At 56.1% G+C, this 22,772-nt stretch overlaps 1 protein-coding gene and 1 non-coding gene across 3 annotated transcripts in view; one reads left to right on the forward strand and one right to left on the reverse strand.

Moving 5' to 3' along the window:
* SMO (smoothened, frizzled class receptor) overlaps window positions 1–22,772 on the reverse strand; it is a 30,063-nt gene that overhangs the window by 3,675 nt on the left and 3,616 nt on the right. Inside the window, exons 1-11 of one of the 2 annotated variants that reach the window (XM_025213498.1) lie at window positions 9,938–10,072; window positions 9,368–9,462; window positions 8,507–8,716; window positions 7,865–8,037; window positions 7,007–7,226; window positions 6,120–6,243; window positions 5,542–5,634; window positions 5,026–5,134; window positions 3,853–4,038; window positions 3,342–3,490; window positions 1,758–1,892 (exon numbers count right to left, since the gene is read on the reverse strand). In XM_025213498.1, the coding sequence (XP_025069283.1) occupies window positions 1,758–1,892; window positions 3,342–3,490; window positions 3,853–4,038; window positions 5,026–5,134; window positions 5,542–5,634; window positions 6,120–6,243; window positions 7,007–7,226; window positions 7,865–8,037; window positions 8,507–8,716; window positions 9,368–9,409 (1,441 nt within the window). In that variant the 5' untranslated portion in view covers window positions 9,410–9,462; window positions 9,938–10,072. Of the gene's footprint in view, window positions 1–1,757; window positions 1,893–3,341; window positions 3,491–3,852; window positions 4,039–5,025; window positions 5,135–5,541; window positions 5,635–6,119; window positions 6,244–7,006; window positions 7,227–7,864; window positions 8,038–8,506; window positions 8,717–9,367; window positions 9,463–9,937; window positions 10,144–22,772 lie in introns of those variants that run through there. The other variant, XM_006031854.2, reaches the window with a different exon arrangement.
* Window positions 15,193–15,264, forward strand: TRNAP-CGG. Its single transcript has one exon. It is a non-coding gene; the product is annotated as a tRNA-Pro (tRNA).

Raw genomic sequence — 22,772 nt, forward strand, 5'->3', positions numbered from 1 at the left:
GGCGGGTCCGCCGGGGGGAGCGGAGGGGGGAGAGGGGGGGGGGGGGGGGGGAAGCATGTGAGCACGCAGGGGAAGCGGGCCAAGCTTAGCGCAGTACATACGCACTATGTAAGGTCCCACAAATGCATGTAGCTATGAGTGCCCCCTGCCTGGACATAGTTTCATAGTTTCATAGTTTCAGGGTCGGAAGGGACCTAATAGATCTTCTAGCCCGACCCCCCGCCAGGGCGGGAGAACAACCCAAAAACACAAACAAAACCACTCACCCTAAAAACAAAAACGGGACTCAAATGAGTCCAGCCAGGTAAGTATCCAGCCTCTTCTTAAAGATCCCCAGGGTAGGGGCCAGCACCACCTCCCTTGGAAGTTGGTTCCAGCTCCTAGCCGCCCTGACTGTGAAGTAGTTTTTTCGGATGTCCAATCTGTACCTCCTCTCCATCAACTTGTGCCCATTATTCCTTGTTATGCCAGTAGGGGCTAGGGGAAACAGCGTCTCCCCCAAACCCTTCTGGTTCCCCCTAGTGAGTTTATAGACGGTCACCAGGTCCCCCCTCAGCCTTCTCTTGTGGAGGCTGAATAGGTTCAGGTCCCGCAGTCTCTCACTGTAGGGTCTGCCCTGTTGTCCCCGGATCATGCGGGTGGCCCTCCTCTGGACCCTCTCCATGTTGTCCACATCCCTCCTGAAATGGGGCGCACAGAACTGGACACAATACTCCAGCTGCGGCCTGACCAGCGTCGCATAGAGGGGGAGGATCACCTCCCTGGCTCTACTCGAGATGCACCTGTGGATGCACGACAAGGTCCGGTTAGCCCTGCCAACCATGACCTCGCATTGTCGGCCCATGTTCATCTTGGAGTCAATAATGACACCAAGATCCCTTTCCGCCTCCGTGCTCTCCAGTAGGGAGCTCCCCATGGCCTGGGGAGAATCATTTCTCCTCTCTGGACCTCTATTTGCCCATCTTTAAAATGGGAGCTAAAGGGCACTGGATGCCGGGCTAAGACACGACTGTAGAACAGCCCAAAACATGCCCTGACTGTTAAAATGCAGCTGCTTCTGGGGTGTAGCATGGCTGCTACTCCATGGGGGCTGAGCTGGCCAGCAAGGGGAGAGGACTGGTGCCTTCTACTGGGGCAGTGCAGGTGGCAGGATACGAGTGCCCCCTGCCTGGACACTGGGAAGATGCTGGGGGAGGGGCTGGGGGCAACATCACCCCGCTGCTTGGGTGTCTGCCCCGTTGGGTGTCTGCCCTGTTAACAGCTTGGGAGCATGGAGAGCTCTTTCAGTTCTGGGCTCTTGGCCAAATCCCAGGTCTCCCAAGGACACCCATTTTAAAGATGGGAAAATGGAGGTGCAGAGAGGAGAAATGATGCTCCCCAGGCCATGAGCACGTGAGAGTCAGAGCCAGGGACAGGACCATGGTCTCATGTCCCCCCCAGTTCCCCACCACGAGGGGAGCTGGTCTCATGGCCACGGCCTCAGCCTGGACCTCAGGAGAACGGAGTCAGTTCCCAGCTCTGCCACAGACTCTGTTCATGGCCTTGGGCAACTCCCTTCACCTCAATTTCCAGCTGCCCTATGGGGTGAACAAGACTTCCCCAGTTTCCCAGAGGGCACAGGTCAGGGGGCTGGCACCCAGTGTGGGTTCATGCAGGGTCTGGCACGTGGCTTTGGTGGGGAATCCCTGGTGCTTGCATCTGACATGCTGCTACCCTAGCACCTCTTCCCACCCCACCGCACGCTCCCCAGGACTTGCCGGGGGTGGCCATGGGCGTGATGGAGATGTCCTGCGGCAAGATGGCGCCTCGCCGGGCCACCATCTTGGTGATGTGCTGAGCCCAGGCGGAGGAGACGTCGGCTGACGGCTCATTGAGGTCGAACGCCAGACCGGCTGCAACGAAAACCGGGTGGAGGCGGGGGGGAATCTCTTTTAATGTCCACTCAAGGCCCACCATCTGCCCCACGCTACCCCAGCCCCGCCCCGGGGTTCTTCCTGCACTGCCGTTCACACCGCGGGGAGACCTGGGGCCCGAGAGCACTACTTAAACACCGTGCCCTCCCCAAGTGCCAACCCAAACCCCCTTCCCCTGCCAGATCTGCTGTCCTGCTTTCTGCTCCCAGCTATATGCTCGCTGCCCAACTTTCTGCTCTGCTTTCTGCTCCCTGTCCAATCTACTGCTCTGTTCCCTGCCCACTCTGCTGATTGGCCTTCTGCTCCCTGCTGTGCCCCCACCGCCTGCTCTGCTTTCTGCTCCTTGCTCAACCTGCTGCTCTGCTTTCTGTTCCCTGTGTGTTCCTGGCCTGATCTGCAGCTCTGCTAGCTGCTCCCTGCCCAATCTGTCATTGAGCTGCCTGTCCCCTCCCTGATCTGCCACGCATCATGTACACAGGCTGCCCGCGCCACTTGTGCCGCCCTTGCTTTGGAGGGCGAGGCACTCGGATGGTCTGGCACAGGGGCCATACAAGCCCCCAGGACAGAGGGAGAAATTCACTCCGAGGTCCCTCCTTGGTGCAGACACACAGCACATCTGTTCCTAAGAGCTCAGTCTCCTAGAGCAGAGCCCGGACTCACAGCACTTGCCGTGGGCCTGAGATCCTCATCTGCTCCATCCCCCAGTAGCCCACAATGCAAAGCAGCTCCCCTGACACCTAGTGGCCAAGGCCTGTAATAGCGCCTAATGTGGACAGCTGTTGTGCATGGGGGACCTGGTCATGGCTGCTCCTTGCAGCAGAGTGTAAGCCGGGGTAACCTCCCATAGAGGAACCATGCCATGCCCGTGCCCTGGGGGCAGAGCAGAGTGAGGCCATGTGGGGCTGGGCCTGAGCTTTAAACCCAGTCCCCCTGCACTGCAGCGGTACTGGGCTGTTGCCAGCTGCCCTGAGTTGGTGGGTCTTTCCAGGAGCATGGACATTCAGCCCCTAACTGAGCACCCAAGGACTTGCTGGGGATGGCCATGGGTGCGATGGAGGTGTCCTGTGGCAAGGCGGGCACCACCTTGGTGACGTGCTGAGCCTGGGCATCTAGGCTCTTTGCTCTGGCTTCCCTCGCTCCCCCCCAGACTCCATGCTAAGTGCCCAGTAAGCCCCCTCCACTCACCTGGAGCCCCCCCACCAGCTCCCTGCAGCCCGAGGTTGGTCTCAGGCTGCCCCCGGCTGCAGCAGCAGCAGCAGAGCTGGTGGGGGTGGGCAATGCGGTAATACCCGTTGTGCCCATAGCTGGACATCGAGGGAAGTGTCTCACTTCCACCTGACTTGCAACAATCCCAAGAGCTGGGGAGCATCTCTTGGACGCGGGGGAGCCCCTGGAGCCCTGCCCTGCCCTGCCCAGCTGGGGACGCACCCACGGGCCCGTCGTGCGAGACTGTGTGCATGCTGAAGGATAGCTCCTGCTCGGGGTTGTGCAGCAGCTCCTTGCGCTTGGAGAAGGCCTTGGCGATCATCTTGCTCTTCTTGATGCGCTTGGGCTCGTCGTCGCTCTGCCCAGTCAGCCTGCAGGCGGGAGGAGGACACACATGGTGGGCCAGGGCAGTAGCACAGTGTGGCCAGATCCTGGCCTGCCCTTGGCATGGACTAGCTTGCTCATGACTGCCCAGCTGCGGCCACAGCCACAGGCTTCAGAGGCAGGGACAGGGCATTTTGGCCTCCCTGTCATTTCCCTGTTGACTTGCTCTAGCCCCTGAGCTCTGGGCTGCTACCTCCTCCAGCTGGCCATGGGGGAAGCTGGATGGCCTCTGCAATTACCCACACCTGAGAGTCTCTCCCAGCTCTCTGCAGCCCAAGAGCAGTGGGAAAGTGGCTCCCAGCCCACTGTAACAGGTCCAAGGGGGAAGGACCAGAGCAGTGGGGCCTACTTGCACCAGGTGCGTCTCCATATCAAAAGCGTGGCCTTGGTCCACACCCAGGTGCTCATGGAGATGCCGGTGCCAAACATGGCGAAGAGGTTGATCTTCTCCACCAGCAGGCTGGGCCGGTTCTTGATCTCGCAGTCGGGGATTGGCTTGTTGGTCTGGGTGGCAATCGTCACGTTGGCCTCACACCTGCATGAGAAACACGGGCATCATGTTGTACAGACAATGTGCCGGGTGCCTGGGGCCAGAGACCCCCTGGAGACAGGGAGCAAGCCTGCACCTCGGGGGCAACTCCTCTCCTTGCTCAGGGGAACAGGGGAGCAGCTGCTTCCAGAACTCAGGCTCAGGAATACAGGAACTGCATGTCTCACCCTGGCCCCCACCCCTGCCCAGATGCCACAGTGATGGACAAGGTTGTGGAGGAGCAGGGCCGGGTACCAGGGTGGAATCACTGGGGGGTTCAAGGAGAGGGTGGACAGTCACTGGTGGGGATGCTCTAGGCGTAGCCATGCCCGTGCTCTGCTACAGGCATTTCCCAGGCTTCTGGGCTTTGCTGGTTGCTGCATGGGGCTAAGAAGAAAATTTTTCCCTTCCTGCTGCTACATGTGTCAGGGTGTTTTTAAATTTTTCCAGAGGCACTGGTGCTGGGGGGATGGCGACTGGGCTGTGCCAGTGCTCCTACAGGGACTTAAACCTAGAGGTTGCTGACTAAAAGGTCTTGCCCTTCTACTCAGGGCCAAACCGATATCATATTTGGGGTCAGGAAGGAATTTTACGCTATGGTCAGATTGGTATGGACTGGGGGGGTGGTCTTTGTCTTCCTCTGTAGTGTGGGCATGGCTCTCTACCTGGGACCTCTTGAGCCTATATTAACAACCTTTACAGAAGCAGGACGCTGGCTGCCGCGGTCCCCCTGCTTTGCCTGTGGCAGGTTTGGCTGTGAGCTCTTGTGCAGTGTCAGGGGTGACTGTCGTGTTGCTCAGAGGTTGGACAATAGGTTTGTCTGGGCTGGTTTGGACAGGCCTGATCCTGCCCCAGGCGGGGGTTGGACTGGATGTGACCTCTGGAGCTCCCTCCCAGGTGACTTCTCCCTGACTAGCAATGCACTACAGCCTTCCCGGAGCAGCGGCCCTGGGATCTCCGCGTGGCGGGTGGGCCCGGGCGCTTTTGACTTACAGCACGTACTCCCGGAAGCTGCGCTCCCACTCGGCCTGGTTGAAGAAGTCGTAGAAGTGGCAGCCGAAGGTGATGAAGACGAAGCCGAAGGCCAGGAAGCCGAAGATGCCTGTGGCGGGAGGGCAGGCGGGTCACTTAAGCTGAGACCAGGCAGCGAGGGGGTGTGGGGGGAAAACAAGGGCACATATTTCTCCCTGGGACCTCATTCGAGCGTTGCATTGGTTGTTGTTGCACCTTTCACCACCTGGGTGACCTGTGCCCAGGGATCGCTGGCTGCGGCTCAGTGCAGCCACCTCTGGGGTGGAGCACGGCAGCCCTGGCACCATGAAAGAGATACCACTTCCCACCCACACTGGGGTGAAGCCCCGGGCTAACACCCCCTTACTGGGGTCTTTTGAAGCCCAGGGCTCAGCCAGGCTGGGCTCCCTGGGCATCTCCTACCCCAACCTGTGCCGGCTCTGCTGGGGGCTCTGGAAGACCCCTGCCCGGGGCAGCCACCCTCGGTCCGCCACTCACCCAGCCGCAGCATGGTCTCATTGATCTTGCTGGCCGCCTTCTCGCTCAGCAGCCCGGGGTGGTTGCTTTTGATGGAGAACAGAGTCATGACACCTGGAGTGGGAGATGAGGGCAAGGTCAGGCTGGGCAGGGGTGGGGGGCCAGCAGAGGCTCAAGCCCCGGGGCTGTGGAGCGGGGAAGGGCGAGCAGGTCTCACCCACTCGCACACAGCAGCCCGACTCCAGCACCCGTGGGCTTGGCCAATCAGAGTAGAGAACCTGCTGTGCCTGAACAAGCTCTTATTGGCTGAGCCCTGGGGCGAGGCTCTGGGACGTCTCTGCTATAGTAAGGCGATGGGGACAGGCCCCCTCCTGGCCCTCCCTTGGGATGCTCCCATGCCAGACCTGGCACCGCTCTGGATGGTCCTGGCTGCTGCCCGTTGTCTCTCTCTAGTGGCTCATTCACATACTAGGATAACAACCTACTACAGCTGCCCGCTCAGGGATCTCCTCCCGGAGCTCAGGCCTTAAGAGTCCCCTGCTTTGGCATTGTACGGACCATGTTCAACTCCCCTCACCCCCCCATTGCCATGCACCCACCTCTGATGAGGAAATAGCCGCCCACGATGAGCACCAGGCCGATGGGGGCCAGCACGAAGCCGGCCCGGTAGCGATAGTTCTTGTATCCCACAAAGCAGATGCCACTGACAGAGTCGCCGTCCACCTGGTAGGGAGCAGAGTCATTGGGCTCAGTCCTTCCCCTGCACCAGGGGAGTTGGCGGGGGGAGAGAAGAAGCTCCCCCAAGACTCTTCCCCCTGAGCTGGAGGTCTCCGGAGTGCAGGCTGGGCTGTCAGCACATGGGGGCCTTGTGCAGGGCCGTGGGGCAAAGGATCCACCCTATGAGATGCCCGGGTTTGGTAAATACCCCTGGCACTGGGAGGGGGTGGGAATGGCCCTGGGGTGTCTCCTTGGAGATGGAGGGGAGGCACCCGGCAGCACACTGGTGCAGGAAAGGCATGAAATGGGGGCGGGGGGGCACGAGGAGCTGGAGAACACTGAGCCCACCTACGAGAGGGCGGCAACCGAGTCAGTGTATAGGGGAGAAGCGAGACCAGACACTGCTAGTTTTGTAGCAAACCTGCCATGATTTCCATAGTCACCCCTGGTCCTGCTTATGCAGTGGGCGCATGGCCGTCTGCTGTCGTGGCAGGAGGGACCACGACCCTCCTGGGGCAGGAGGGGCTTTCAAAAGGAGGTAGCTGCAGCAACAGGCAGGTTTGCACACAGCTCGTCCTCCCACTTGGTCTCCTTTGTTTACCAGGAATGGCACAGATTGCAAAACGCGAGCATGCAGGCATCCAGCAGCTGAAGAGGCTGCAGAGCACCCTGCCAAGAGCTGCTAGAGGCACTGGGGAAGCCTGGGAAAGGTCCCTGCTACCCAGGCAGGGCAGAGCGGTCAGCAGGGGGTGGGTCAGCTGTCCCGTACCTGTGCCACAGCTAGGATGGCGACGGTGAGGACGAAGGGGATGGACCAGGTGACCAGGTGGAAGTAGGAGGTCTTGCCCACCAGTGGCTGGTAGGTGGTGCCCAGGGCCTTGAAGGAGGTGTGCCAGGCATAGGTCAGCATGACGAACCAGATCACGCCCGACATCAGTGAGTAGTAGACGATGACAAAGATGATCACGCAGGACAGCGTCTCGTTAGAGCTGGAGGGGAGGGGGAGATGTCAATGAGCCCTATAAGGAAAGGACGGGGGTGGGGGGTCCGTCTCCATGCCCCACTCCACTGAGATTGGTTCCTTGCAGATATACCATCTTTCCTTGTATATGACGCACCCCAGAATATAACACACACCTTGCTTTTGAAAGGCAGAAGGAAGGAAAGAAAGATCTTTCCTTGCAGGAAGTAAATGAGCAGCTGCAGAGAGGGAGCTGAGCCTGTTCATCGTTTTGCTCCCTGGGGGTGGCTGCAGATTTTATGCCCCATTTCACCAGGTAAACGGTAGAACCTGCTCTTACCATATTTCTCACATATAATACACACACCAATTTCCACAGCTGTTTTTTGGGGGAAAGGGGAGCGTTGTATTCAATAAAGTATGGTATCTAGCCCAGCATATGGCAGCAGCCAGAGTACCCCCTGCTGGACTGAGGTGGTAGAGCAGCCTAGAGCACCCCAGAGTCATGCTCTGGTCTCACTGGGGGCTGTGCCCAGATCCCCAGTACCGCCGGTCTCCCCCTGCCTTGACACTGCCTGGAACATGCCCATGGGATGGGTGTGCACAGCACCCCCACGAGGGCAACACCACGGAGAATGAAGGAGGATCAGGGGCAGGGGTACTTACGTGGGCTCACCCAGCCTCATGGTCCCATCGGCCCGGCACACAATCTCACCGCGGGCCCCGTCCATGAACTGGGCCAGCCAGCCGATGCTGCCCACGAAGAAGCAGGCGTTGACGTAGAAGAGGATGACGGCTGGGTAGCGGTTTGAGTTCTTCCAGTCGGCGACAAATGTGGCCTGGCGGGGAGCAGGGGAAGGGGAGCCAAAAACGGGAGGGAGGGGTCAGCAGAAGGGCTGGGGCAACTTACCGTATTCCTCACATACAACACGCCCCAGAATATAATCCACACGTTTTCAAAAGACAGAATGGAGGAACTAAGATCTTCGCTTGTAGTAAGTAACGGAGTAGCAGCAGTGAGGGAGCAGAGACTGCTTCTGCTCCCTGAAATGGCAGAAATAGATGTCCTGCATATAATGTGCACGAAAATGTCCAGCAGCTGGTTTTTGGGTGGGAAGTGTATGTTGTAGGTGATAAAATATGACAATTGCCCTGGGCTCTGGAGTAGAGGCAGCACCAGCTCCAACCAGCCACCAGGGCATACTCTAAGCCAATGCATCACCCCATCTAGTCCCCTCCCAAGACCAACAACCCTGGGCATCCTCTCCCAGCCCTGCAGTAACCTCCTACCCCAGCCCTGGCACTCACCAGGGTGAAGAAGGTGCAGAAGATCGTGACAGAGCTGAAGGCGGCGATGTAGACGTGCATCTCGTGGTGCTCCCTCTCAGTGAAGAGCGGGTTCTGGCACTGGATGCCGCAGCCCTCCACATCCTCGTACCAGCTCTTGGGGTTGTCCGTCCGCACCAGCGGCGCCTCGCACTGCCCTGAGCTGTTGAACTTGATGTTCTGCACCTCGTTCTGGGGGGCAGACGGAGACAGAGGTGAGGATAAAGGGTTAGCAAGGCTGGAGACGACTGGGGAGGGTCTGGACCCTCTTCAAAAGACATAAAGGATGGTTGTATAGAAGACAGCGATGGTCTGCTCTTGTGGCCACAGAGGACAGGACAAGGAGCCATGGGCTCAACTTGCAATGAGGGAGGTTGAGTTTGGATATCAGGGAGACCTTTGTCCCTCTGAGGGCAGCTCAGTGCTGGAGCAGGTTCTCCAGGGGACTCGGGACTCCCCATCACTTATAAAAGCAGGTGAGAGACACCCAGGGGCAGATGTAGGATCTTGAAAAGGGGGGTTGCAGATGGTGTGGCACTTCATCACATGTAACATGGCACCTATTTTTCTCCAGTTAAAGAGAAACTAGAAGCTTTACTAATATGCAAGGGGAGCAGCTCTATATTATTTAGTTTAAGGTCACAGCAAGACCAAATATAACCATTGGAACATGCAGTATTTGCAAGAGTATATGTAAAGTTTAAAAAAAAACACAACACATACAGTGAAAAACAGTCAAAAGATATTGTGTGGCATTAGGCCTGTAGTCATCATAGTTAAATGAACATCTCTTGTTCAGTTTCATAAAACAAAATCTAGCCTTCTCGGGCATCTTGACCGTACCTCCAATGCTTCACTGTCAGTCATTTTTACCCATGAGTTCATATGACCACGCCTGAGTTAAGGTTTTTAATTAGGGCTAGAAACAGCCTGCAGGACTGTGAAATAGAAGAGAGACATTACTAGGAAGGGCTAACAGACAGCAGCATTACAGAAGAAAAGATAGTTTGATTAGTGAAACATCAAGACAGTTAAAAAGGAGAGAGGGTTGTTCACACCTATGGAGCGGCAAGAGATTAGCAGGAATCGGGGAGATGACAATGAACCAAAGTTAATGGACTCCTTCCCCGCTGCCTGAATAGAAATGCTTCTACCCCTCCCAGGCAGCTGGTTTTCAAGTTTGGGGAAACAGAAATCAAAGGGGGATGCGACTGCACTCCACCCCTGGACATGCCTTTCTCTAGGATGGTTCAGATGGGAGCAAGGAGCTGGATTAGACGTGGCCTCTTGAGACCCTGCCAGCCTGACTCTGCTGCCCCCATGGCTCGGTGGACGCATCAGGGCAGGGTGGGATGGTCAGCACTGGGCAGGTGAGGTGTGCTGGCATGTGCCCAGGGGTTGGCATCTCCTTACCGGGCAGCCTTCTGGGAACCGGTCCAGACCGCACTTGAGGAAGTCGGGCCAGCCCCGCTCCCGCTCCACGATGGTGCAGGGCCCACGGGTGGCCTGGCACAGGGTCTGGCTGGGCAGCTCCACCTTGCCGTCCTCACACTTGGGCATGTAGACGGCGCAGAGCAGGGGCTGGATCACGTCCCAGCAGCGCGGGGCATTCCTTAGACCTACCCGGAGGGGAGGAAACAGGTCGGCTGGGGTGGTACAGCATGGTGCCCCCTGGTGGTTGCACCAGGTAACCACCCTGTCCCTGCCCCCCAGAGAGAAAGAAGCAGTTTGGGGACCAGGTTTAACGGATGGCACCGGGAAGTGAACCAGCACGGGGGCTGCCGTCAGCATAGGAGTGGGGGGCACAGACATGACGGGGTTAATGCATCCCAAGTTCCCAGATACCACAGCTGTTTTCCCCCCTCACAAATATGCCTCCTCATCCGTGTTCCCAGGAGGCTCTTCTCTGATTACCTTATTTATTTGCCTACCACACTCCCCTTTTCCCCACAAATTAGTGAGTGAAAACTGGAGGTGGGGAGGGGTCTCTTAAACAAGGAGATTGATTTTGAACAGCTTGGATAACTTTCTGCCTTCCCCAGACAAGCTGCGGGTCTCCTTTTGGGGCGCGTGGTATGCAAATAAATACGGTACTTTTTGTGCAGCTGTAGCACGTCGGGACCTCAACCAATGGCAACGCTCCGGGGTGCCAGGGGCTGCATCATCAGAGCAAAACAGGACAAGTCCATTAGCAATTCCCAGCTCCCCAATAGAAACCAGAGCAGATTCCCAGCTGAGTCCACAGGATTAGGACCACTAGGATTTGAACCCAGAGCAGCCAAGAAAGCAGGCAGAGGAAAGTCTGGACGACCACGAGGCAGGTGGTCAGGCACCAGCCCCACCCCACGAGGACAGAGGTGGGGAGTTAGGTGACCAGGAGGAAGCTATGGGAACCCCGAGCCCTTGGCATGAGGACTATAAAACCACTCCTACTTCCCCCTGGATTTGTCCCAGCGACAACCCGGGACCTACCTCTGCCTTGCCCGTTTGGTCCCAGCCTTGCTACCATCCATGTTCGAACCTCCTGGCTCTGACCCCCATCCGCCCTGAGCACGACACCGCCCCGACCCTTGGCTTGATGACTGGGACTGCAACAGATACCTGGTGTGACACTGCCTGCCTACATCATCCCAGCCAAGGCTTTGTCAAGCCAGGCCTTAAAAACCTCCAAGGATGGCGAGTCCACCACCTCTCTGGGTAACCCGTCCCAGTGCTGCACCACCCTCCTCGCGAGACCCTCGAGGCTAAAGCCAGACAATACAGCTCTGGGGGGGCTGCAACAGGCCACTACAACCAGCGGGAAAACAAGGAGGTAGATTCTGGGAGAAACATCAAAGGAAAAAGCCTTTCCCTGCCCCTGGCTTCACTGCTAATTTTCAATGAAAAGTTTAAAGTTGATATATATTTTTTTTAATTTGAAAAGAATCGTGGTGTTTTGTGGGGAAAGTTCATCCCCTCTCACCCGCATTGACTTAAAAACGAACCTCGTTTAACTTTCCCTATGAAAACAGCCAAGAGAGGAAACAGGGCTTTTCCCCACCCCTGAAAAAAGCCACTATTACAAATATTTGGTTTGCAAACCTCCCCGTGAAAAAAAAAACAACTGGAAATTTGCACCCGTTTTAGGTCCCAAAAAGCTCTTTTTTGTTGAAAACCAGCTCGAGAAGAGTAAGTCTAAATGGGATCGAGCAGCCGCTAGAGGTCACTGCTGCATAAGCCAGGCCTTAAAAACCTCCAAGGATGGCGAGTCCACCACCTCTCTGGGTAACCCGTCCCAGTGCTGCACCACCCTCCTCGCGAGACCCTCGAGGCTAAAGCCAGACAATACAGCTCTGGGGGGGCTGCAACAGGCCACTACAACCAGCGGGAAAACAAGGAGGTAGATTCTGGGAGAAACATCAAAGGAAAAAGCCTTTCCCTGCCCCTGGCTTCACTGCTAATTTTCAATGAAAAGTTTAAAGTTGATATATATTTTTTTTAATTTGAAAAGAATCGTGGTGTTTTGTGGGGAAAGTTCATCCCCTCTCACCCGCATTGACTTAAAAACGAACCTCGTTTAACTTTCCCTATGAAAACAGCCAAGAGAGGAAACAGGGCTTTTCCCCACCCCTGAAAAAAGCCACTATTACAAATATTTGGTTTGCAAACCTCCCCGTGAAAAAAAAAACAACTGGAAATTTGCACCCGTTTTAGGTCCCAAAAAGCTCTTTTTTGTTGAAAACCAGCTCGAGAAGAGTAAGTCTAAATGGGATCGAGCAGCCGCTAGAGGTCACTGCTGCATCGGACTCCCACGGTCCTGAGCAGGCCCCAAGGTGAGGCTGGGTGAGGCTAGGGCTGGGGGTGCTCGGCTCAGCCCGCTACCTCAGCAAAGCACCCGATCATGCACCGTGCCCCATGCAATGCTAGGAACATCCCCCGGCTGCAGGAAAGGATCACGGTCCTCGCAGCGGGGTGGGGGGTATGCTCCAGACAGCGGCCCCCCTTGCCACGTACGGCACGAGGGATTAGCACTTTTGCACTGTCCGAGTCTCTCCAGGGACTGAACGAAAGGGTGCGTGCAGGATTCACCCAGGAAAAGCAGAGCCCTCGGGCAGAGGGTGACGGCAAGGCACAGAAGACCGTTTGGGCCTGACAACACCCCTGTTTGGGAGATCACCAAGGGATCATTAGTGTCACTCGGGGCATCTGATGTTGTCTATAGAGGAAGGAGACAGGCCACCGTGACCAGACCAGGCCTCAAACCTCCAGCCCACGTGTGCGCGTTTGCAGAAGGGGACTAGACGTTGCATAGAGATGCCAGACTCCCCGTCCTAAAACAAGCGCTCTGCTCCCAGCTCAGTTCACGCGGTGGCCGGAGGAAACGCGACAAGGACGCATTGAAGGCAGACCTCAAGAAACCGGGTGTGGACGTCCAGAGCTGGGAGGAGCTGGCTGCCGACCGACCCCACAGGCGTCCTAACCTCAGCCCAGCGGCAGCCTGCTTGGAGGGAAAGCAGAGAAGAGAAAGCAGAGGAAGAAAAAAAGAGAGAAAGCCCAGCTTGCAGCCCACTCTCCCCTGCAGAAAGACCCACAGCTCCTGCGGACGGGTCTGCGGCTCAAGGAGTCACCTCAAGACCCATCAATGAGCCGTGGTAGAGATCATCCTTTCGGTAGAGATCATCCTTGCATTGAGGGACTATTAACTACTAAGGAAGAGGGAGGAGGACGGGGGTGGGAGGGGATGGGAAGTTGCTCAGGGCACTGAACTAGCTCCATCATTAACGCTTAAAAGGCTTCTTTAAAAAAAGAAACGAATACAAAAGAAGGGCAGGGAAGTCTCCAGTGGTCTCTCCTGTCCCGGCTCCAAGGCCGGGCAAGGCGAGAGCTCTTCCTAAGGCACTGGAGGGCTGGCACCTTCCCCGCCAGGCCCAACACCTTTACCTTCCAGCTCCTGGCCACGTGGCAGGGACAGGATCTGCTCCCAGGAGCAGCCCCTGGGCTCAATGGTTTGCCATCCCTCCTTGCAATAGGGTGGCATGGAAAGGACTAAGCTGCCTTGAACCTCCTTTTTCTAATGGGGGGGACAGACTGAAGCTGCTTCCCTGCTCTTTATTCAAGACTCAGCTTCCAGCCCGAGACCCAGCGATTTGCTGGGGCTGGGCAGAGCTGGGTGGCACCGAGACAGCTCCCTCTGCATCAGTCCACCTTGCCGCCGCGGCTGGGAGCAGCTTGCCTGCTGCCCGCCTGGGCAGACAGCTCTGCCTCTCCCCGCATGTCTCCTGGCATCATCGATGCAATCCCAGGATGCACCAGAGGTTTGAACCAGCCCCAAAGAGGAGGGGACCCTGCAGCTGACTCACCCTGGAGTCCCTGCCGGGACACGTCTAGTCCTGCCACGGCCGCCAGCTCCGACGCAGAAAGGAGCGGCCTGCTCGATGCAGGCTTTGCAATGACCCCAGCACCCCAAGAGCAGCCAGCGAGGGGCTGGAGGATACTGGGGCAGTGGGTGAGGGCTGGGGGCCGTGGCAGGAACACGGAGAAGGGTGTTTCATGGGAAAGGACTTGTGAACACTGCAACTTCCACATGCATCCTTCCCCTCTGCCCCTTCTCACCCCCGTCAGCTTCTAATTATCTCTGCCTTCCCCTCTACACCCTTATAGCCCTGCAACCAGGCAGACAGACACTTGTCCAGGCTGTGTTAGATGGGGGTGAGCCTGCCCTGAGCACGGGGCTGGACTGGACGAGGTTTACCCCAGCCCGGCTTCTCTAGGTTTCTGTCCATGGAGAAGGCATGGAGAGGGCGTTCCTCCCTGCCTGGAAAGGAAGCGTGAGTCCTTCACCCAGCTCTGCGAGGGGAGCGTGGTATAACAGCTACCGCACGGGCACCAGGAGCCTGGGGTCTCACCGTGGCACCTCACATCGGATGCAGAGCAGTGCCAGGAAGTCCCCGTTTGCCCCAAACAGGCTCATGCCAACAAAGCCACCCGATAATTGAGTGATGGGAGCATTTGAGCATAATGTGCCTGGCGATGCTGCGTTGGAGAATATCTGTCAGAGGGGTTTTAAGCCTTGCTAAGAGGCTGCAGCCCAGGCTGGGGATGGCAACTGGGCCACTGCTCCTGCTGGGATTCAAACCCATGGGTCCTGCCTGGAGGGTCTTGCCCCTCCAAGACAAAAACCTCTCCATTTTGCTTCTCACAGACAGGATTCCTGCAGCTCTCACCTTGCCCAGGCCAGCCCAGGGCCACATCCAGGTGCATCACTGGTAAACCAGATCAGGGAACAGCCATGTCTCAGGGGCAGGAGCACACACAAGCCACTTGGGGCACTTCCACATGGTGCAATCAGCTTGGGGGGTGGGATTGGAGTCGCACCCTGACGCAGAGCTGGGGCTGAAAAATCCCAAACCCCAGCCCGACCACAACACAAACAGGCAAATCCACCAATAGCCGGTGCGGGGAAGGAGCTGTCTCCAAAGCCGCTGGCCTAAATGACCCCAAATTCTGCCCCATGAGCCCAACCCCCCTGCTACGTGGCACCACAAAGGTCAGGTCTCAGCCTGAGGATTTCAGGACACCGAGAACAGCCGGCTTTTAAATACTATAACTATGTGCATACTATATACAGCCCCCCTTCCCCCAAATAATACATATACCTTGCTTGGGGAAGAGCACAAACACAGAAAAGTGGCTCGTTGGTCTAGAGGTATGATTCTCGCTTCGGGTGTGAGAGGTCCCGGGTTCAAATCCCGGACGAGCCCTTTGAACATGAGTGTATGTGGTGTACCTTGGCCTTCATAAGGCTTTTGATACAGCCACCCACAACTTTCTTGCAGGTAAGCTAGGGAAGCATGAGCTGGATGAAAAGACTAAGGTGGACAGAAAACTGGCTGGCGCATCAGGCTCATCTATGGCTTGATGTCTAGTTGGCAGCAGGTATCAAGTGGAGTGTCCAAGGGGTCGGTTATGGGGCCAGTTTTGTTCAACGTCTTCATCAATGACCTGGCGGATGGGATGCAGGGCAACCTCAGCAAGTCTGCAGATGACACCAAGTTGGGGGGAGCAGTAGATATCCTGGAGGGCAGGGCTAGGATTCAAAGTGACCTGGACAAACTGGAGGATTGGGCCAAAAGAAATCTCGCGAGGTTCAACAAGGACAAGCGCAAAGTCCTGCACTGAGGAGGGAGCAATCCCATGCACCAGTGCAGGCTGGGGGTGACGGGCTGGGCAGCAGTTCTGCAGAAAAGGACCTGGGGGTGACAGGGGAAAAGGAGCTGAACAGGAGCCAGCAGTGTGCCCTTGGTGCCAAGAAGGCTGCCGGCATCCTGGGCTGCGTTGGTAGGAGTGTTGCCAGTAGGTCAGGGGCAGTGATGCTTCCCCTCTATTCAGCACCGGGGAGGCCACATCTGGAGTCCTGTGTTCACTTTTTGGCCCCCACTACAGAAAGGATGTGGAGAAATTGGAGAGAGTCCAGTGGAGGGCAATGAAAGTGGTGGAGGGGCTGGAGGACAGGACTTGTGAGGCAAGGCTGGGGGAACTGGGCTAATTTAGTCTGAAGAAGACCGAGGGGGATTGAATAGCAGCCTTCACCTCCCTGCAGGGGGTTGCAAAGAGGATGGAGCTGGACTGCTCTCAGTGGGGGCAGATGACAGGACAAGGAGCAATGGGCTCACGTTGCAGCAGGGGAGGTTGAGGTTGGATATTAGGAAGAATTTTCTCACAAGGGGGGTGGTGAAACACTGGAACAGGTCACCCAGAGAGGTGGTGGACTCTCCATCCTCGGAGGTTTTGAAGACCCGGGTAGACAAAGCCCTGGCTGGGGTGATGTAGTTGGGGCTGGTCCTGCTTGGAGCAGGGGGGTGGACTAGATGTGACCTGAGCTCCCTTCCAACCCTAACTTTCTATGACTGTGAATGGAGAGGGAGGCAATTCATAGATGACATCTGACAGGGATCAGGGCAGCCTCTATCCCGACCTCTGTGCATCACCAGCTGCTCCAAGTCACCCAGACACCCAATACTTTATCTAGACAAAAGCACTCCAGCCCGAGGAGCCTGTGGGTTACAGAGCACCAGAGAAACCAGGGACCACCAACATCCACAGCTCCACAGCTGGAGTTGTAGCAGCACAGCTGGTCTGATGAGCCCAGCAGGTGAGCATGATCTAGTTTGACCAGAAAGGCAATTCCTTCCTGCCCCCACCGGTGAGCGAGACCCACCAGCCAGGCAGCTCCAGGGTACAGTCCGGCCCATCCAGCTGTGTCAGGCGCTTTTGGAGCAGCTGGCACCCTGCAGCCACCCAGGGCAAGGATCCCTGGGGAGGTCAGCCTTCCTACCTGACCCTACAGGTGTCAACTGAAGCATGCGGCTGAATTTTGCAAGCCACCAAGCAATGGCAAGCTCCCCAACCCCCTGGCTTGCCCGATCCAATGGCCACGTGCTCTCCCAGTTAGGAACTGGTGCCGTCTTCCCAAGCTGAACTTGTCTGATTGCGGCTTCCAGCCACTGGACCTTGCTATATCTTTGTCAGCAAGACAGAAGAGACCCCAGGTCTCCCTCCCACATGGATTAGCTGCCTGCAGCGCCTGAGTCCACGATAAGGTGGACGCCAGTCTCCAGTAGGTCCGCACTCCTCTCCCAGTTACAGTCCAGTCCTGGACATGGTGCTCTAGCACAGGCCTTGTAGCAGGGCTGTGACCAGAGGCAAGATCCCTTCCTTACTTCTCCATAAGTCCCTTTTTCATAAAGCCAAGGATCACACCATCTCTTTCTGCTTACCACCTCCTGCCAGCTTCTGCAGGATGCTCGCTCACAAGAGCCACCGAAGCCCTCCGCGAGTCTCTGCTTCTCACAACGAGCTCTCATCTTGTACGTATACCCTGCACTGCTGGGTCCCGGACACGCATCTTTGAGCCTGGTGGTATCTGAATATGTTGTGCTGGGTTATAACCTTCAACCCCGCGGTTCAGATCGCTCTCAACGGTGACGCGTCTCCCTCCCCAAAACTCTCTCGGAGTCACCCGCCAACTTTTCCGGCAAAGCTTTTGGGGCATCACCGAGATCACTGATAATATTTAAACAGCTGACGGCTGGCAAACCTGGCTGGAAACTGTCCCGTACGCTGCGACCTCCTGGTTAGCTGCTCCATGGGGATGTCTGTCAACGAGCCAGGTTTCAAGCCGTCTAATCAGTGCCCCGCTTGTTCCAGAAACCAAAGGATCACGTGGTGCTAAGTCGAGCGCCTGGGAGGAATCCAGGCCCAGGTTATCAGCACAGTCCATCAGCCAGACCCGCGTTGTTTGACAAGACCTACCTTCCACACGACCAAGCTGATTAGCTCTCGTTATATTTTTAGGCTCTAATTCTTTGTTTACGGAGTCTCAAATGCTCCATTCCCTGGATTTTATCTGGGATCAGCATCAGGTGAACTGGGCCACAGTTACCTGGGTCTTTGTTTTTCCCCTTTTCAAATGACTGGAATGATGCTGGCAGTCTTCCAAACTTTGGCATTTTCCCACTTTCCCAAAACATAGGATTTGTTGAACATTTTGGGGTTTAGAGAGGTCCACAGCTCGTTCTCTTGAGAGTCTTGGGTACAAATTATCCAGGCCAGCTGATTTTGGTTTAGCAAACAATGCTGTGTGCTCTCCAGTGCTACAGGCAGCAACATTTCAATTCTATCCACCGTGTTATATGGGATGGCTACATCCAGACACAGAACCGTAATACCTCGTGATCGTTTCACAGAACCACAGAAAATGAGGGTTGGGAGGGAGCTCAGGAGGTCACATCTAGTCCAACCCCTGCTCTAAGCAGGACCAGCCCCAACTACATCATCCTAGCTGAGGCTTTGTCTAGCTGGGTCTTCAAAACCTCCAAGGAGGGAGAGTCCACCACCTTTCTGAGTCACCTGTTCCAGTGCTTTTACCCTACTTGTGAGACAGTTTTTCCTAATATTAAAATTCAACTTCCCTTGCTGCAAATTGAAACCATTGCTCCTTGTTCTGTCATCTGCCACTACAGAGAGCGGTCCAGCTCCATCCTCTTTGGACCCACCCTGCAGGTACCTGAAGGCTGCTATCAAATCCCCACTTGGTCTTCTCTTCTGCAGACTAAATCAGCCCAGTTCCCTCAGCCTCTCTGCACAAATCCTGTCCTCCAGCCCCTCAACCATTTTCATTGCTCTCCACTGGACTCTCTCCAATGTGTCCACATCCTTTCTGTAGTGGGGGCCCAAAACTGGACACAGGCCTCCAGATGTGGCCTCCCCAGTGCCGAATAGAGGGGAAGAATCACTTCCCTGGCAATGCTCCTACCAATGCAGCCCAGGATGCCATTACCCTTCTTGGCACCAAGGGCACACTCTGTATCACCATTCACAGCTTTGCCGCCTACATCTAGCAATGCACCTAAAACAAATCTTTTTTTTGTTCTTAACATATTTAATTTTTTTTAATAATCTGTAACTGCATTAGCCACTGGTATTTCACTGATCCATTTAACTTCCCTTATCGGTTGCCTGTGTTTTAAACTTGCAACATTAATTCCCATGTATTTCCATTTTTCCTATCCATTCCTGTATTTACTTTATTACCACTCCCACCTCTCCGCTCAGACAGGATGCCCAGTATAACTTTGTTGTGTCCGCAGACCTGAGACTTTTTGGTTATACACGTTCATCAACATTTCCCACTGGATATGTAGTGCCCCCAGTCATGCTAGTGAGTGCGGAAAGCTCAGGGAAACTGCCTCTTTTGAAGTGCCAAGTACATGCCTTACCCCTTGGTGCCATTTTCTTGTTACACAAGGTAAATGCAACCTTGTGCTCACCCATTTTTAGGGCGGTGATTTTCTGTCCCTCATCTAGGAGCTGCTGCACGTTGACTGCAAGGCGCTGTGTTAAAAAACCACGTATTATTTTTCAACTTTCTGAAGATGTTTTTGTGACTGGGAGCCAATAAATGCCCCCTACCCTTGTTGAAATCTCCAGTGCTTACACACTTGTTCCTCCTATATGCTACAGAAAGTTTAAGCTGCAGTTCCCTTTGTTCCCCAGTCAGATCTGGTGACCTATAACAGATTCCCACCCGACTTCAGTCCTACTAGGACTTTACTCCCAAAGCACATGAGGTCCTGAGACCGACGAGTTTATTACACCAAAACAGGCAGCAGAATCTCGGACGTAAAGCAAAGCCATCCTGTCCATATGGATCAAGACATAGCCCCTGATTTCACCATTGAGTCTCACCTTCCCGAGTCTCCGTAATTCCTAACAGACATGGATTTGGCAAGACAGACTGAACTTTGCAGACCAGAAAGCTGGAGAGACTGGCTACGCAGAGATGAGCCAGATATATCCGTGCTGGGAGCATGGAGCAGCTGGGCACCAGATAAGATCCAGACAGAAAGGACTGGAGGAAAGTGCAGATCAGGCTTAGCCACAATCATCTCAACTCAACTGCAGGACACCCGGGAAGATGCCAGGAAGAGAAGAGGTGCCTATGGATGGAGAAGCGAGGGGCCAGGCCCAGGGTGAGACCTAACTTGGGGCCTAATTTCCGAATTCTGCTGTTTCTACCAGGGATGATTTGAGGTCAGGAAACCGTGCCCAGCAGCAAGAGCCTGAAGACACTCAGTCTGCATAGCCGGGCAAAAGGAAGGTCACAAGATGACTCAACCACAGCCCAAAGGAAAAGGCGATTCCTGAGGGCAGCTGGCTCTTTCATCCACTGGACAGAGGCAGTACGTCTTCCAGTGGCTGGAAACCGAAGTGAGATTGAGTCAGACTCAAAAGGAGAAAAGGTGCGACCATTTAACGGTAAGGGTGGACACCTTACCGAAAGGCAGGGGAGGCTCGCCGTCATTGGAAGCCTTTGCATGGATGTCTTTGTAAGAGCCAAGTGAAGGGCTTGCTACAGAAATCACTGGGGGAGGCTTTTCTGACCTGTGCAGCTCAGCTGAGATGACTGCAAGGTCCTTTCTGATGCCAACACCTGGGGACAGTGGTTTTAGTAACATACGGTGGCTCCAAGCCACAGATCTAGTAGGTGCAGGCACAAGATACCCATGTTTTGCTGTTGCCAGAGGTAGTGGGTCCCGGGAGGCTGCGACACCCCAGTGAAGCTCTGCTTTGATGTCTTTTCCAAAGCAAACGCAGGTCTTGTTAAGACAAAGACCTACTCAGCTGGCCCCAAACTAGCAGCAACAGTCACCCAAGAGCCACAGGTGAGGACCCAAGCCCTCTGCACGCACAGCCCCACCACAACCAGCCCTTCCTAGAGGAAATGCACCACAACAAGAGGTCACCCACCCTGCATGATCTACCACAGGGGAGGCACGGCCGCTTGGCTGGAGCAGGATCCTGGAGTCAGGACTTCAGGGCTCTTTCCTGAGCTATGGGCAGGGAGCAGGTTTCAGTGGCAGAAGGTGCTGAGAGTTAGAAATTAGGACCCCAGCTCTTCCAGCTCTGCTCTGGGACTCAGTTTCCCCACCTGCCCAAAGGGAAGAGGCTTCCCCTGGTCACCTGGTGCTCATCACATGCTCTCAGATCTGCTGTTGGAAGTCAGAAGGAAAGGCGAACACGTTGCACATGCCAGAGCAGTGTACAGATGCTCCTGCCCCGGGATCAATGCTCCTTTCACGAGGGAGGAGACGCGCTTCCTCGGGACCCCCGCAAGAAGCAGCCGTATTCGGTCTGTGTCTCCTGAGAGGAGCCCTGGCACTGCTTCCCAAGGGGCAGCCTCTGGCTTCGAGACCCCAGCCCTGGCTTCCCCGGGGACCCGCAGCACTCCTGCTTCTGGGGCAGCTCTGGGAAGGATGGGGGTTATTCCTTGAAAGAGGTGGGATCACAGCGCTGCCGAGGTCTCCAGCAGCACAAGAAGACTCTGCTCCGAAACAGCTCATCTTCATGGTGCCCTCCAGGTCCCTCTGTGCTCACTTGGGCTTTATCTGTCCTCTCTGGGACCATAGCTTTTTTTCCCCATCCACCCTGGGACCTCGCTCTGCCCAGCTCTCTCAGAGTCTCTCTTTCTCCTCAAACCCAGGCACCTGCACTTACAAGAAAACAGTGACAAAACTCATATTCATCAAGGGACAACCCCCCCTCAATTCTATGAAACGTTATGTCACGGGGAACCGAGCTGGAGGATGTCTTCGGGCCCTGGGGCCAGACGAACGCTGCCCTCTGCCCCGGCACCCAGATGTCCTCCACGCAGCCTGCCCGCACCGACTCCCCCAACGTGTCCCCCGCTGGCACTGCAGGCTACGATCCAGCTGGCCCGGTACAACCCCCCTCCCCGGACAGGTGGACGCCTGCGTGCTGGTGCCTAGGTGCTGGACCAGAGAGGGCTTTTACATGCCTTGCACTGGCTCCCCAGGGCCCCGTACCAAAGCAGGGGCTGGAGCTGTGTCCCTGCCACCAGCTCCAGGTGGAGAGGGAAGCCAGGAAGGAGGTCCCCTTGGAAAGGGCCCATCTCCCCTCTGCACTGACAGGCCCCAGGCTGCGTGATGCATTGTTGGGATAGCAGGCAGCGCCTGATGCACTGAGCCAGGCCTCCCCCTGACCCCTTGCAATGGCATGCAAACACAGAGCCCCCCACACATCTCTGCTTCCCCACAGGGATCCCTCCATCTACAGGGGCTTGGGCAGGCACCTTCCCCTTCCCCTCTTTCCCACATGCTGGGAAAGACCCCAGAGGCAGGGCTGGGTCCTGTCCAGGCAGCTGCAAATGCTGCGTTGGCCACTGATCAAGTGTCAGCACATGCCGTGGCCCGCTCTGCTGCAACGGACTGATGATTAAACGGAGGTCACAGCCTCCAGAGCCCAACAGGTCTTCTGGGAAGGCCCGTCATCACTGGAGCAGTTTGGCCCAGGGGCTCTGCATTTGCTCAGGGTTGGTCTAACGCTGCTCACGCTGAAACCAACGGGAGATTCTCTAGTCTCTTCAATGGAAGATGACTTAAGTCATCACCAGTGGCTCAGGAAAAGCCCCGCTGACAGTGGTCCGGAGAAGGACCAGGTATGTACGCCCCTGCGCCTGCCTCCCCTACCCTTCCCTGAGCAATCAGTAGCAACTTCTATGGAGGCGAGTTCTCCCTGCAAACCCCAGGAGAGGCCCAGCGAGCCCGCTGGCTTTGTGCTGAAGCCAAGCCTACACGTAGGGAACAAAAGACAAGTTAGACACGGCTCAGAGCAGGACCCAGCACGGGTTAGGCAGCGCGCTTAGCTTGTGGAATTCACCGCCACAGGAGGGGATGGGGGCAGAGAGCGG

Source organism: Alligator sinensis, unplaced genomic scaffold, assembly GCF_000455745.1.
Source record: "Alligator sinensis unplaced genomic scaffold, ASM45574v1 scaffold888_1, whole genome shotgun sequence".
In the NCBI taxonomy this organism is placed as follows: domain Eukaryota; kingdom Metazoa; phylum Chordata; order Crocodylia; family Alligatoridae; genus Alligator; species Alligator sinensis.